Source organism: Sesamum indicum, linkage group LG10 (assembly GCF_000512975.1).
Source record: "Sesamum indicum cultivar Zhongzhi No. 13 linkage group LG10, S_indicum_v1.0, whole genome shotgun sequence".
Classification (NCBI taxonomy): domain Eukaryota; kingdom Viridiplantae; phylum Streptophyta; class Magnoliopsida; order Lamiales; family Pedaliaceae; genus Sesamum; species Sesamum indicum.
Genome location: NC_026154.1, coordinates 9196591 through 9213174, shown reverse-complemented (window position 1 = coordinate 9213174; position 16584 = coordinate 9196591). Strand labels below are relative to the sequence as shown.

At 35.2% G+C, this 16584-nt stretch overlaps 1 protein-coding gene across 1 annotated transcript; it reads right to left on the bottom strand.

Annotated features, from left to right (window-relative positions):
- Positions 542–12308, bottom strand: LOC105172267 (renalase). The gene is made up of 10 exons (XM_011093643.2): positions 11844–12308; positions 6752–7021; positions 6013–6139; positions 5090–5151; positions 4771–5001; positions 3549–3670; positions 1662–1800; positions 1240–1439; positions 936–1102; positions 542–838 (listed from the first exon to the last, which is right to left on the bottom strand). The coding sequence occupies exons 1-8, from the start codon at positions 12207–12209 to the stop codon at positions 1278–1280; spliced, it is 1479 nt and encodes a 492-aa protein (XP_011091945.1). The 5' UTR covers positions 12210–12308; the 3' UTR covers positions 542–838; positions 936–1102; positions 1240–1277.

Here is a 16584-nt window from a genome sequence, read left to right as displayed (position 1 = left end):
ACTGGCAACAACATATTTGTTTGCAACTTTATTGTTTCCTATTCTGGGCAAGGTCGCATCCTTAACTCCCTTAAAGAATAGAAGAGTGCCCTGTCTCAATCACACTGTCCAAGCCTCATACTCAAACTGCTATTCAGTATAGAGGTTAGAAACTTTAGTATCAAAGTTCTCCAGTAACACAAGTAACCAAATGCAGAATGTACTGCTGTCTGCTACTTATCCAAAGATATCAACAGAAAATATAGGCTGATGATCAGCTCTTCTACTTGCTTATCTTCTCACGAAGTTACAGTGTATGGAGATTATTCCGAGCAAGGGAAAATGCTGACTCTCAAAGCCAACAGAAAAACATCATTATAGCCATATTAAAAAGATAAACTCACAGAATAAATCCAGAATTGCTATTAATATAAACACTGAAGGTCAGGAGGGGCACCACAATAAAGCATAGGCTGGATAGGAGCGTTTTGCTTGAACCAAATATGCCAGTGAATTTAACCAGCACAATTAACTATGTTTGAATTGATTGTGCAATTGAAAATCATTAAGCAAGAGACACTACATATATAAAGAGCTATTCGTACAGGGCGTAAATCTCTCCACAACATTTGCCTTACATCATTGGGAGCAAATAAGAGATCAATAGTCATTCAAATCTAATACTAATGTCTTTTTCATGCCGAGGTGAAGTACCATCAAGGCACTAATAAAATTGACTTACTAGCTCTCCTCAGAATGGGCTCACAGGTGTAAGTAATAAACGCTTTTAGCAACTTGGAAATAGTTTAACATGGAACTCAGAAGGCAGCACGCTCATAGATCGAATGTTCTGTTTTGCCTGTATATGGAGAGGCACCAGAACAATAAGCACCTATTGTCGCATAGCAAATAAAGGGATACATAACGACAAGCAGAGTTTATGTGGAGAGTAGTACCTTAACAGAAGTCCACGAGGAAGAAAACCATATCAGCATAAATATATTTGCTTAAATGTTTTTTCTGATGAAACTGAAGCGACGGTGGGAACACCTTTAACACTGTTGTCTCATTTCACATTTTTAACATGAAGCATCCTTGGACTATCTTGCACAAACTAATTGTGCTGCGGAAAGAATGTAAGACAGATCAGAAGTTGTATTAGATAGGACTTCATAAACAAAGTTTCTTTTGGTTTAGTTTTTCAGAGGAGAAGAGAGAATAACATTAACTCACAAGAACAATATACAAACAAAAACTTACTGAGCAGTTGCAAAAGTTGTTTATAGCTGGATGCAGATTCACATGGTAAGCTGTATATCATAAGCCTTGTTTATCTGTCCTTCAGAATCCAATCCAGGAAACTGTCCAATATCATGTCCCTTAAGTGGTTGAAATTCATTGTGCAAACCAACAGCAAACTCATCTGGGCATGTTCCACCACTTTGGAGGTAATCAGCTATCTGCATGAAAACAGCAATAATGTTGGTCTCATATTATTAAATCAGATATATTTTCATGCTTTTACAAACAAATCATCTTTACCAGTGCCTAGCCGAACATCATGGTTCAGTTCAAATTAGGACTTTGAACAGTAATTCAAGTTTTCTCTAGCACTAACATTAGTATCAAATTTCATATGCAGAAACCCACAAGCAGAAGAGAGAAAAAACTAGAGCACTTGCATGATTAGCGAGAGCCATGCCACTTAAGGCTGCAGCTTCTAAGCTCGATCCCAACAGCCAATCACCACATATGCCAGCTCTTCCACGAGAATCGAATATGCAGGGAATGCCAGGTGAATTAGTGGGAAGAGCTGCACCCCTGTAGGTTGTAAAACAATTCATTCAAGCTATTGCAACAACTAAAAAAAACAGAAAATCTGCATTTGAAGGAACACATTGCATGAGAGTATATTCAGATCAAACATGTTTTCATCTCAGAATAATTAATGTTAGAATTCAAGAATCACTTTAAAAATCACGTAAACATGAAGAAGGTAAGTAAAAAAAATCTAATCTAATCACTACATAAATCTAGTAAGGGTACCTGTATCTGAATAAACTGTTACTAGTGGAAAGCCATTTTTCTTCTTTGATACCCCTCCAGCCACAAATTTATTGTTCCGACTTCAGTTCTGAGTCGCAAAACAGTTTGAGGTTCCCAAAATGGAAATTCTATTTTCAGATGTACCTTCTCATTTTTATTTGAAAATTTAAATTAATTCAAAGGTTTGTGATACAAAGAAGAAATAGTACTAATTCTGAAAAAAGAATTTGGGAAATAAAGGACATGTAAAATAATATTTAAGTAGTAATCCTGAAAATAAAAAAAGGCCCAATTATGCCCTCCTTTTTGACTATTCAGTATTCATTAAGTAATGCTACAATATATGCATAACAAATTTCAAGAATTTTTTTACATCATTCTCATGTTTATAATAGTGTAAATATGTATTATTCGGAAAAAAAAAAAAACTTGTGATGTGTACATATATATATTTATATATATCTACAAGTTATTCATTAAGTAATATAGTTAAAAAAAAGACTTTAAGCTGAAAGGTACATAAGCATCAAGTCATGATCAGAGTATGATCCAATACTCTTATTTCTGATAGAAAAATATACAAGGCAAAAACAAAAAATCACTAAGAAATTAATTTTCAACAAAATTTACCCTAATAACTACCTTGTGATTTTTCCTATGTTCTATTGAATTTTTGAACTTCTATTCTATGTTAAAAGCTGATATTTACATAGATTTTGCTTTTCCCCTCTTATAGAACTTTCAAGTATTATGATTCATTCTCTGTACAAAGTTTATTTTTTTCATTTCTATATTTGTTATGAGAAAATCACCACTAAAATTACTCTATATACTAAAATTATTTAACTTATGACCACTGCCAAGCTACTCGTAATTTTATTTTCAAGCAACAGTCTCCTTATTTCATATTCATTTTTCTAATCATGTTATTCAACGAGTTCTGGACAACAATCTAAATTGGTGAACCACGTTCTAAGAAATGAAACTCAGATGGAATAACCATCCCCATTGTTAACTAATTATGTTCTTAATTTAGCATCCAATTAAAATCCAACAGTTTGGAAATTAAATTACTTACTGTTGGAAAAATAATATGATAGCATTGTAATGCATGAATACTTTGCATTAAGTGATTAGATTTATTTAGATTCCAATTAAAGGTCTAATAGAATGACATCTAGGAAATTGCTTATTGTCATATCAAATTACACGTAGACCTTGTAATAGGGTTATTTTAGTCATCACAAAAAAGTTGAACAACTAAAACCGTCTTAAGTTATGCATTCCTCATAACTGTAAAGATAGAGATAACAATGATGTGACACCACTATCTATCAACTATTACTTTTATGGAGAGTTCACTTTTTCACTCGTCTAAATTTTTGTCGCCAATTCAAATGGGAGCTCTAATTCTCAGATGGAGGGAATAAAAGCAAAAAGAAGAAAAAGGGCATGAGAGGCTGATTCGTATTTCATGAACTTATACGCATGTAAAACTAATATATGCGCTTGTTCCTACATACCATAACTGTAATCGACTGTAGAATGGTCTTTTAAGTGAGTCCTTTCGCAGTCCTAAAGCAATCTCAACACCTTCAAGCATGGCTTCCTTCACCTTTTCTGCTGTAATAGAAGGAACACTTTCCTGACAAACACCAAACTAAGAATAAGAAAGTTATACACATGGATCTACTCAGAAGCTCATATGCTCTACATATCCCATTTATACTCATTTTTAAGCTTTCGATACTTAATAGACCAATTTGGAAATAATGCTTTGTCTGTTGGCTTTAAAACACAATTAACATTCCCTGTTTTCTGCTCATGTTTGAAGTTTATCTGCTGGTTTACTGGGTCCAGATGAGCCCTCCAAATCTAAGATCCAAAAATTCTTTCTCCGTCTGAATGGCTTTAAATAATAATTCAAAGTTGTGCCATGCTGCCAGCACCTGAGATAAACATCATGAATCTAACAAAAATGTTTGCCAAGAAATGGCTGTGCTTCAACCCAACTATTACAGTTTCAAAAAGTAAGAGATTGAGTTATCCCACCAATTAGAGGTTAAAGTTGTCATATTGATGTTCATATATTTATCAGGGAGAATTACATTAACACCCACTAAACTATGGTCTATTTACAGAAACCACCCATTATTAGAAAATTACATATACACCCACCACCACCCACCACCAGATACACCCAAATACACCCACGAGAAACATCAACATCATTTACACAAACCATCCTACTTTTCGAAAATTTTACACAAAGTAGGGGTACTTTGTGGCTGCCAAAATTACGCAAAAGGCAGGGAAGGGAAAATTTGTGTAAATAGATTATAGATCAGGGGATTTGCAATGCATTTATCCCTGTTTCTTAAGGACTATGTCTTTTCATTTGTAATAGGTTCAAGAAATATGTACTTGGAAGGAGAGACTCGTAAAATTAGCTTTAAGATGTAGCCTTCTGTGTCAGAAATCCAAGTATTCTAAAAGTTTTTTATTCATAGGTGCTGAGTGCATAATGAAGCCTGACAAAGTTGTGTTCTTCGTGGGTTAATTGACATAATTATGGCATATTTAATAAATTCCGCTACTGCCACCAACATATAGTACTCCATTGTCCACCAGAAAAGGAAATCCTTTTAATACCTTCAGTTACACTTTGATAAGATCAAAACAATGATAAGATTTTTCCCAAGGTAACAAACATATGATGTGATGGAGACAAATTATATAACTGACCTGAGGGACTTTATTCTGCTTCCCAAAAGCTGCTGTGCTGAAAAAGGTCCAACACTGAGGACCGTTGCTTTGCAAACCAGAAAGTTTCGCCGTATTATTTGCCATCCATGAGAGAGAATCAACTCCTTTAACAAATGCTCCTTCAAAAGGGATTGCAGACTCTATGGATGTCATGGGAAGAGGATCCTCAAATGCTGCCAGAAGAGCCCATATAGAACTCAAGTGAAGCCTCTGTATACATGAGATGGTAAATGTTTACAGAAATAGACAAATGAAGAAGCTATTAAGGTTAGTAGAACCAGGAAGTGAGTCAAAGTACCTTCATTTGTCTAGCAATTAGTGGTAACCCTGATGATGCAAGCAATCGATTTGCACATTTTCCTGGTGTGGCATATAATAAGATAGCATGTACAACACAGATCTTTTTTCTTTATTCAGGAACTGTTATCCATGTAAAAGCTCCAAAAATAAGTCGTGAAGCAAAAGGTACGACTGATTAAACCATAGTAATGATCTAGGATACAATAAGTAGAATACACAGCAATGACTATTTGTTATTTCACTAAACTCCAGTAGGGATAAAACAGGCTCTGCATGAAGGATGCAGGATGAGTTATTATCGAATTTCTATTTCACGCAACATCCATCAACAGTTGATTGAAAGCATAAAGAGAAAGCCATGAGCAGCCATTGTTTTATACCAAATAGATGCATGACTGGCATCAGCACGGAGACTCTGGACTTGGAGACTAGTCAGATTAAGATGAGGTTTTCTGATACAGATTTACTGATTGCTTTGATTTCTAAATTTTCAATATTGCCTTACTGATGCTGAAATTCATCCTAGCCTTCCACAGTAAAATCACTTAAATAAACCACTGAGTATAAATGTTTAACTGAAAGTATCCACTAAAATTGTTCAAAAGATTGAAAGCATACTTTGGTGATCATGGGCCTTACCAAACATAACCATTCTCATACTTGATCAAAATAAGTAGTCTTTGGGGATGGAGGATTTTCATGCACTATGAAAATTAAGTAGTTCCATAAATTACTTATAACATGGAAGGTAATGTTTATTCAAGAGATTCATAGCTGCCTTCTTAAATATATCAAAAACAATAGATTCATATACTTATATATATTCTAAAAAGTAAAATTTCCAGAAAGATTACGAGAATCAATGTCCTTATGCTAAGACATGCAAACTAAATCATCAAACAGCCTGAAGGAGGTGCATACCATTATGGGCAATAACAATTGCATCAAAATGTCCACAGGGCTTCCCCTTCTCACTCAAGTACCACTTCCCATTATATGGCTCCAATTTACTAATCCAGCAAGGGCGCACCACATTCACCATAGAAGTCTGCGCATGTCAATTTCTACCATATAATAAAGCACATATCAACAGACATGAGGACACTAATACATTATAAAGTAGGTCAAACTAGGAGCTCAACCAACTTTCAAATTATAATCCAACCAATAACATAAAAAAGTGCAGAGTAAAGATGTTTGGGCTCTTATGCAATAAAATGCTTTAGTAAAAAATATAAGCAACTGATAGAAATGGTACTCTGAAAGTAAAAGCTTTTTCAGGCATAACATCTACTCTTTCAAGCGAAGGGTTGAAAATTTTCTACAATTACATATACCCACACCCACTAGGGTACGTTTTTTTTTAACAAAAGAAAAAGTGAAAGAGGAAAAGAATTCTTAAAGAGGCAAGAAACAAAACATCCAAAAAGCTGATGACACAGCAAAAGCATCACTTTTAGATTTGATGTTTTGACAAAAATGTGAACTCCCTATAATGTAATTCTAATTTGCCTTCAGAATACCTTTTCCATTATCTAGTAGTTGTCCATCAAAAACACATATAAGGTCATAAAAGAGGACAGTTATTACTTGTTCAGCCAACATATATAAACACATAGCTGGATGTTTTCCATAAAAATTATGAGCTGTAGAAATTGACCTCAGACAGTATGGATTCAGCAAGAGGACGCATTCCATTAACACCAATATATCTTGGAGGTGAAGGAGGAAATGGAACAAAATGCCCACCAGCTTCAAGCTCTCCAATTTCACCATGCCACTGACGAACAAGACCCTTCTTGGACCAGAGGTCAACCAGCTCAGCCAAATTAGGGTCAGTAACTGTGAAGAACTGGGCAGCATGGTCAAATATTAAGGGCTGAGGATCAATTATTCTAGTTCCCATTCTTCCTCCTAATCCGTGAATTCCCTAATGCGAAAAGCAGAATAAATTGTTTTGAGTTCATCATGTACTAGTATTTGAGTTCAATCCTTAAGAAAACTCCAGATCAAATTATATTGAAGATTTATCCGTGATTATAATATTACAGTTAGTAAAGTCATAATCAAGGATAAATTTGACAAATTGGAACAAATAAAAGACCTTTCTCCAATATAAAGAAAAAACAAGTTATCCACCATTACATAGTAATACATGAGCACTTGCTTCCATCTATTTAAGACAGAGGCTATTTCAGTTATTTAAGAAGCTCTTGTAAATTGATTTTCAAACTGTACACAGATTCTTAAGATGCTTTCCAACATTATTTCCTGACATCAGAAGAAAAATGGTTTAGACAAGAAAATTCACCTTCCATAGAGCCTCATGAGATTAAATGAATCTGAAATAAATCACTATCTTACTCATATGTATATTTACTTTCCATGGGGTCATGGAAAAATATAAAACATAAACAAAATTAAAGTAATTCCATTTACCCTTCCTGACCCACTTTCTTAAAGTAATAACCTTATGTCAAAGCCTGTCAAAGAAACCAAACATTGTATGCTCTGTACGAAGCATTGTGCAGTTTGAAAAGTTTTCAGTGCTCTTGGATTATTTCCACAAGCAACAATTCAGCCTAAACAAGCTATCCTGATGCAGTATAGTGCCAGCAGGAGTCAAGCTTCTAATACATGTCTGCCTTTCACTAAGCCAAGTTGCTGAATTTTCAAAGCCTAATCCCTTGATCTGGCATAAGTACACATCATATTCTAGTAAAAGCTTCTATTTAAAACCTTTCCAGAAGCTGCGGTAAGAAAGTAAAACTGCTTTAATTAGCCTGAAGAAGTCAGTTTTCTGGATCATTGTAGTGACTTTACATCAACAATCTATTCCGTCATACTTATCCCCATCTCATTACAAAAATATAAACCAAAATAACACAAGTATCACAATTTGGAGTGTCCATAAAAGCAATCAAAAACAGTTATTAATGAACTTATCTCCAATGTTCTGATGCGTTGTTTCTATTAAAAGCAACTAACTGCAACTTCTCATCCTCAAAGAACAATTCCACTCAAGAAAAATTAGATAATGCTCTACAAATGTTATCCCAATTTCCCCATTTCAATTCTATAACAAAGGAATGAAAAGAAAACAGAATGCCCAGTCTTCTAAAAATGGAAAATTCCCCCAAGTGGTTTCTACATCTTGCTCAATACCCCCATTTGCTGTCACGTTAATGTTCAATCACCATGTTGTTCTGCATTACCCAAATTTACCAATTAAAGCACTAACCAAATGCCTTTCTTCAGGATATGATTCATAGATCACATAATTGGGTACCTATACTGAGTATACTCTAATTTTTAAAGATAGTGCATGGAGCTTCAAAATGAACTTCTGGGACCATTTCTTAGTTCCCCAGTTTATTTTCGCTGTATAGGAGACTAGCCAACAAAACATTGGAGAAATTTTTAATTAAGACTCCCATTCCACTTGATATACTCATCTGTTCGCCTGTCCAAGTTGATATTACAAACAGTTTCATGTAGCTAGGTGATATGGCCTTATCTCTACAGTCCTATTTGTTGACTTCTACCAACTCCAAAACAAAAGGATTAGGGAAAATGGGTATAGAGCTTTGAGCCACATCCCTTCATGGCATCTACACTTCCATGCAGAGTTTACAATGGGTGAAAAAGTTGTTTATGCCAACTCCAACAATACATCAGCTTCACCAAAATAGTGTAAGATCTCAACCTCTGAAGTCATCAAGCTCGTTGAACTCCAAAAGTGGCACTTCCATGAGATCATAGAGATAGGTCAGCCAAATGTACAGAAACAACATTATATTCACATGGCATTCATCTACATTATTTATCACCTGGTTCAATGAGTAAAATCAACTTACTGAAGATTGTTTAGTGTCTTTCAAAGAAGGGTCAGAAGTTTGTGGCTGTGTTTGGAAGGCTTTCTGGATGTGTTCATGTTCGTTGTTCTGACAAAGGGTATTTTACAAAGATTTGGAGCACGTGTTAGTGATTGATTTGTGATTTAGTTAATTTTGAATAATATATTCAATTGATTCGTGGCATCATCAAACATTTTAATGATTAGAAGATGTAAATATGTCTTTAATTTTTATGTATAAAAATATATAATAACTAGAATATCTGTACACATATCTTCATGTACATATACTAATGCTTGAGATTTTTGAAAGTATTTGCAGAAAGGGGTTCAAAGATTGGAAAAGATGTTTAAACAAGTGGATATGCTTGTTTTGGTATGTTTGGTTTCATTTTGTAGTTGTTTTTTAACTTAAAAACAAACCCAAATATATTGCACATTTTTTAAATATCTTCTCCAAAAAGTATTGTGCAACTCCTAATCATTACCTACTAAACACACATACACATATCTATAATATATATTCCACTTAATATTTATTTTTATTATCATCTTTACATTTAAATAATTAGATCAACTAAACATATATCTATCTTCCAATTATTAGAAGCTTGATGTGACACCATCAATCAATTAAAAGTATTTTCCAAAAACAACCGAAAACAAATCTAAACATTAACCGCATTTTGAAATACAACTCCAACACAAAATTTTTCTAGGCCATCTACAACAAAACCATCCAAGAATTTCCAGAAAACATCTGGAAACTTAGCATTTGTTTTTCAGAAATGTTTTTGTAGATTTCTGAAATGAACAAAAATTGTATCCAAACATTAAGCTTTGTTCAGTGGAAATGAGTTCAATTTTCAAGTTTGGGAAAGGTTCTGCTGTAGCAACCAACACAATATTCCTCAACTTAATCATGATTATGAGGAGTTTCATGTACTCTACATTAGTCTTGCAGGCTATTCATGACCTGACCATCACTGTGAGTCAAAGCGTATTTTCAGGCCCGGAGTGAAAGAAGGGAAAGCGTAGAGGCGCGAAGTCTTGGATCTACATAAACACACCATATGATCTTATATACACAATTGAGCTCCATGTCCCGCACAATTTTCACATTTTCATCTTTCTCTAGAGGCACATGCTCAACCACTTCTTCGTAACTTAGTGAAGAATGTTTGTCTCTAGTTAGCACTACCATAAGCCTTTTGTTATATTTAATGGACCAATTCTGCTCGGGCATAATTGCTTTTAAGAAAAAACTTAATCCATAACAGTTCGGACTAGAGCATGAAGGATAGGTAAAGGCTTCACACTGATGATAATACAAATAAGTCAATAAGGAATTTAAGATTATAGAATACATGTTACCACAGTGGGAAGTACCAAATCAAGCAAACAGAGAAGTGAATCCAGCTAATGGAAAGAACATGCTCAGAAATGGGGATTGACTGCTATTAGGACTCTTTATCTCTCGGATACAAAAATTATCAAGATCATGCCAACAACCCAACATGGAATGCGGAGTCCACACAGAACGTTTCTCAAGATCCAAAAAAGGGAATGCCAGTTCAAACAATTGATCAACCCTACACCTTTCCAAGAGCCTAATACCATCCCCAAGAAGAGAGTGGGAACACTGGGGAAGTGCATTTAACAATCATGAGAGGCCCCTGAACAATGTTTAATGACTTGCAATTAGGATACTTAAGTAAATCATAGATCCAACAGCCACCTACTAGGAATTTTATGCCCTCTACCAACATCTAAGTCATGGCTTAACCTTTATGGTTATTTCATTTAAAATAACAAGTTTTTCCAAAAACCTGTCTTCTTATTTTCAGATTAGCACACAATCTGCAGAAGTCTGTCAATGAAGGTGCCTGCTGACAGATGAGTAGTTTGTAGGAGAGCTTCATTAGGTGAAGGATCATCTTCCATAAGAATAGGCCCTTCTGAAAGGCAGTTATGAAGAAGACTTGAATTGTAACTAAATTAGAGATCTTCATAATCATGGAGAGAATATACCTATCTACAAACAGGATAAGAGTTACGGCATACAACTGCTGGAGAATCTTTAGATTAGCATGGAGGCTTCTAGCAAGCCATACAAAGCTACAGATAAAATCAGTCAACTGTGAACGAGTCAGACATCCTGGAATGGTAATAAGCTTGTCGCGAATATAAGAACCAGTTCACTGAGAGAAGAGATACTGAACATTTCCAAGTGCAAAAGAGCTATAGATATTATTCACATGTACAAAATATTGGGTTTCGGTACCAAATATTCTACAAGTGGAAGTTCAAGAGACGCAAGGACGACATCTCCCAATAACAACTCAAAACCAAATGAACCTCTAAATGCTCTCAATTTCTATATCAAACTTTAGTTGCACTTAACGCTATCATGTCTTCTTGTTCAATGTCAGCAATGCAACTTTCAAGTTCTTTTATTTCCCACCATTCAACTCAGCTATATACTTCTTTTGTTTTTCCTTCGGTTTCTTTGACTCTTGTTCTGTAAACTTCCCAATCCTAGTAGTCCAGATAGTTGAGTCAAAAGCAGTGTACTCGTGACATTATTATAAATGAATTTGATGCTACTAATTCACACATTGAATTCACTAACAAAAGTCAACACTCCTTCAGCAACAGCCGCTCCCAACATTCAAATGGCCAACTGAACTCATCAACAGCAGCAATACGACTTGTTTCCCAAATTTACACATTATAGACTCAGCATTGCAAATGGAAGAGCCTAGGCACGAGACTGATGTCAAATTCGACAAGCCAATTTTAATCATTTTCCCATTCAAAATCGTTAAATAAGAAGAAATTAGCATCAACAGAATCCACAAATGTAAGAACAGGTCCAAGAGAGCGTGTAACGAACCGTGTCAAACACAGTGGACTTAATGCCCCTCTTCTCCAAATAAAGAGCACACATAAGACCAGACATCCCACCTCCAATAATCCCAACAACCGGGTCACTGGGAAACGGAGCCGTGAACTCGACCTGCTCCTGTGTAAAGCTTTTCTTGATAACAGACCTCCTGGAGGTTCCATAGGAATGCTTTTTTCTTGTATGCCTGGAGGGATTATTCATGGGTTGTTTGGGCTTCCTTTGGTCCAAATTACTCTTCTCATCATTCTTGCACTGGATGTGGGTTCGTGGGCTGGTGGGTTTTGAGGAAATGATGGGGAGGAAAGAGGAAAGGTTGGAGGAAGTGAGATTAATGGGGCGGGAAATGGAGGTCATGGCCAACTGCCTTTGTAGGACGAACTGATTCCTCCTTCAACGTAATATTCTCCCTTTTCTTTGCCGAAAGAAGGCAGTCCAAAGGATTTTTCGTTTGGGTTATGCTTCGGATCAATAGATATTGAAATTTTTTCAAAAACATTTAAAAAATGTTATATAAAATTTTTTTATTTTTCAAGAAACATACAAAGCAATAGTTAAAACAAAATTACAAAAAATTGGATTGTTCATTTTAAAAACAATATTCAAAGTTTTATACGATGACTTTTAGCTACGCATTAGGGATCGTTTTGATTGTATTTGATAAATAGGTGAGATTATTTTTGGGAAAATTTATTTAAAAATGGTGAATTTATTATGGAATGGGGATATTTGAAATTGGCAAAATATCACTTTTGGTCCCATTAGATAGGGTCATTCTCACTTTTGGTCCCACACTTTACGTGTTCAACACTTGTAGTCCCAAAATCCTAATTTTTTAACACCTTTAGTCCCACTCTGTTAAAAACTGACAGAATTGGCGCTGAAAACAGACTGCAATGCTTGTGTACAGTGTTTGGAGGGAAATAATGGCGCCAAAAATATATTTTTTTGCTATATCTAAACAACCCACAAACACCACACAACATTCTCATCTTTTTTTTCATAGGCCAAAAAAATAAGAAATATATTCAAATGCACTGGTTTTAATCATTAATAAAATCTGCCAAATACTACCACAAACAAACCAAAATGTGACAAAAATCTTCTTACAATACCTAGCAATATTTTGCTCCTTGAAACTTCACAAATTTTTCTTGCCAATACAAGCAAAAAATCTGATGCTATACAAACCAAAAACGGCTGCCAACAAGTCATGAAGTCCTTCTGCTTTACGATCAAGCAACTTCTCGAAGTGGCTCACTAAGGCTTGCATATGGAATGCATCGACCCCACCTTGTATCGTTTGTCCCGAGTTGTTGTTATCACTTGCTTGAACAACTCATTTATCTCGATTTTCTGCCATTTAGTAAAATATATATAAATATTTTTATAGAAGCCTCACCAAATTCTTGCCACGCTCTTTTTTTCTCTCTTTATTTTTTCCCTCGTGTTTCACTCCTCACTTAATAGGCTCACACTTTTGGTCCTCAATGATAGTTTCAGTTCATTCAACACTCTCTAATCTAAGCTCCTGTGAAACTCAATGCTTTATCTAGTGACTCAAAAATAAATGTCAATTCTTTTCTCAACCAAGTATGTGTATGTGGACGCTTCACACTCACTCGTAGCTAGAGAATGGTCTAAAGAAGTTTGATACAACTAGGAAAATGAAGACTAATTGGCTTATAAAGATAATAGCAAAGTAAAGTGATGAACGAATTTTTTTTTGTTTTATTTGTTTTTTTTTTGTTTTTGTCTTTTTAGGTTGCTCTCCCTTTTTTTTGAGCTTTTCTTTTTGATTTTTTTTTATAACAATCGGAGGGGGGGAAGGTACGAAATATTGTGGTGGTAGACGATAGATTCAAGGTAAATCAAACGAAAGAAAGAAATCCTACCGTATCAACTTAGGCTTTGATACCACATGATATGGTATCGACCATAGGTGGCCCGATCTATACGGCATAGACTAGAAATGGATAAAGTGGTCCGTGACCTTAGGAATGTAAATAGCCAACCACGTTATATGAACGTGACCTACTATTTAGAACATTCAACCAACCACGAGCACGAGTAAACAAATCCACACAATGACACATTTAGGTCGAGCACGAATTGGGGGCTTTGTGAATTTGAATCACCAATCTAATAGACTAAATTGACAAAGCAAATGTTTCACCAAAGCTAAAACAAGTATATGACTCTCTAAAATAAGAGAACACTCAACATTTTATAAACTTAGATTAATTCTTGACTATTTCGATTGTATCCCGCATGCATGGCTGGTATGTGCCTTTTATAGGCCTAAAACACTTCCAAATTAACCTTTCATATCCCCAAGTGATTACTTGGTGGACGTACATTCAATACTTGGTCAAAAATTACTAAAAACTACTCATTCTTGGTAAAAAAATGAGTAAAATCCATGCATGACCATGGAAATCCAAAAATTGGCGTATAAATGCACTTTGAATATAGTTGAAAGGTCTCCTTTGACCACATGGCTGCACTTGGACGAGTTGGGCTCCTATTGTGGGCTTCCTTGGGCTTGAATTAATGAAATTAAGCTCACATGTTGGGCCTCCGATTGTGACTTGTTCCCATTAGCAAGACTAAGTTGGATTGGGCTTGAATTAGTTCTTGCATTCTCTTCAACCTCTCTCTTGTCATTGGTTCACTTCCAAATGTTAAATCTTGATCCATTGGATCTTGAATTTCTTTTGCTTGTTGGACGCCCTCAGTGTTCCTATCACTTCTCTCTCTCTGCATTTGCATTCTTCTCACTCTCACTCACTCTGCTTCAGATGTTGAGTTGCTTTTGATGAAGATTAAGCCTTCACTGCAAGGAACCGCCGAGAACTTGCCGTTGTTGTCTTGGAATGTCTCAGTCCCACTCTCTATTAGGGTTTTGGAACTATAAGTGTTGAATATGTAAAGCGTGGGACCAAAAGTGAGAATGACCCTATCTAGTGGGACCAAAAGTGATATTTTGTCGTTGACCATGGACCATACTAGCTGACTAACGGCACGTGACCATTTTCGTCAGTTTTTAACGGAGTGGGACTAAAGGTGTTAAAAAATTAGAGTTTTGGGACTACAAGTGTTGAACATATAAAGCGTGGGACCAAAAGTGAGAATGACCCTATCTAGTGGGACCAAAAGTGATATTTTGCCTTTGAAATTTTAGGCAAGCAAAATTCTACCGTTTGACATAAAGCTATAGAAAAAAGATGAGAGAGAACAATCTAATTTCTAAATCTTGTTTATTTTTTTAGTTTATTTCTTAAGAAGTACCATCCATGCTTTTCAAATTTACTTAATTTAAATAAATATAAGGTTTCGTTTATATTTGTAATTTTCTTTTCTAAAATTAGGTTATGTAAAAATTGAAATTAATTTATTTAGGAAAAAGAATTATTTTTAAAATATTATTTTAATTTAGGATTAATTAGTTTTGATTTTAAAAATTATTTTGAAAAATATTTAATTTACTATTATTAAACAGTTTTGATGGTGTATCAGATTTTAGCCATACCAAAAGGGTCGAAAAATCTTTTACGAAAAATTCTAAGATAAATGGGGACTAACTTTGCAAAATAAAAAGTAGCACTCTAATGCTTAAAACAGTGTCGATAAAAGAAAACTTGAATCAAAGTAAGAATAATGGTGTAAAATGATAATAATGTATTCTTGTGGAGTGCAAAAGAGAGCTTAAAACAACCTAGAAGCGAAAGAAAACTGAGAGAACAAATGAAAGTATGAGAAGATGAATAATTTTACCAAATGACTATACAAGGCTTATATTTATAGGGATGTATATAGTAGAATATGGGGATCAATTATAGAGAGTCATTTACCATTTGAAAGCTCTTTCAAACAACTAACAAATCAAAAAATTTGTGCACGATTTGGACTTGAATTGACTTCAATACTCCGGATGAACTAAGAATATCCAGGAATGTGTTACTAGTGGACTCGTAGCACATTTGCCTTCAATCTACTAAGAGCCACTTGGAGATATTTTAGGGTGACATTATGACGTATTCGCCTAAGTGTATGATGACATATCGGGCTACAATAGGCTTGTTTTTTAGATCTATCAGTCTGGTACAATTAAAGGGAGATAATCTTATAGGTCTTACCTCCCAACTGATTGGTTAGCTGGGTTGATATTCCTTACTTGTGGGCTTACGAAAAGCCTTAAGGGGCATCATTATGCCCCCCCCCCCCCCCCCACCCCCATCTAGGAGTGTGAATCGTAGAGCTAGACTAGTAGAGTAGGTAGAATATCATGCAAAAACATAAAATAACTTCCACGTAAATCAGTGGAGAATCCTACTATGCCTCCTGAACATCTTCGTCCAGCTAGACAACCTTTCCACTCAAAGGAACTAGAGCACGCGAACCTAGGAGAATTTGAATTTTCATATGCAAAAAAGGATAGTCATTAATGATTTCAAGATATAAGGGAGAAAAATAGTCTATGTCCGACTGAAACATTCACACGCAATCTGATTGGAGGGTTCGTGCTAGCTGGGAACCCGAGTCTAATGGTGATGGGACTATCCAGCAAGTTAGGATATATAAGGCACTTTTCCTTCTTCAGAATTATCACACTTCAGCATATTAAGGTAATTTTCTCTTCTTCTTCCTTCTGCCGTCAAAAGGGTCTTAACACTTTCCAGAAAAACAAAAAAAAATTATATTGGCACCTCGCTATTCCAAGCTTCTTCCT

Bases quoted from the DNA above. Each gene is read 5' to 3' on its own strand.
- LOC105172267 (XM_011093643.2), bottom strand. From the start codon at position 12,209: ATGACCTCCATTTCCCGCCCCATTAATCTCACTTCCTCCAACCTTTCC. The intron at 7,022-11,843 runs GTTCGTTACACG...TTTTCGCATTAG, and splicing joins AGTCCACTGTGTTTGACACG to GGAATTCACGGATTAGGAGG. The intron at 3,671-4,770 runs GTCAGTTATATA...GGTGTTTGTCAG, and splicing joins AGCAGAATAAAGTCCCTCAG to GAAAGTGTTCCTTCTATTAC.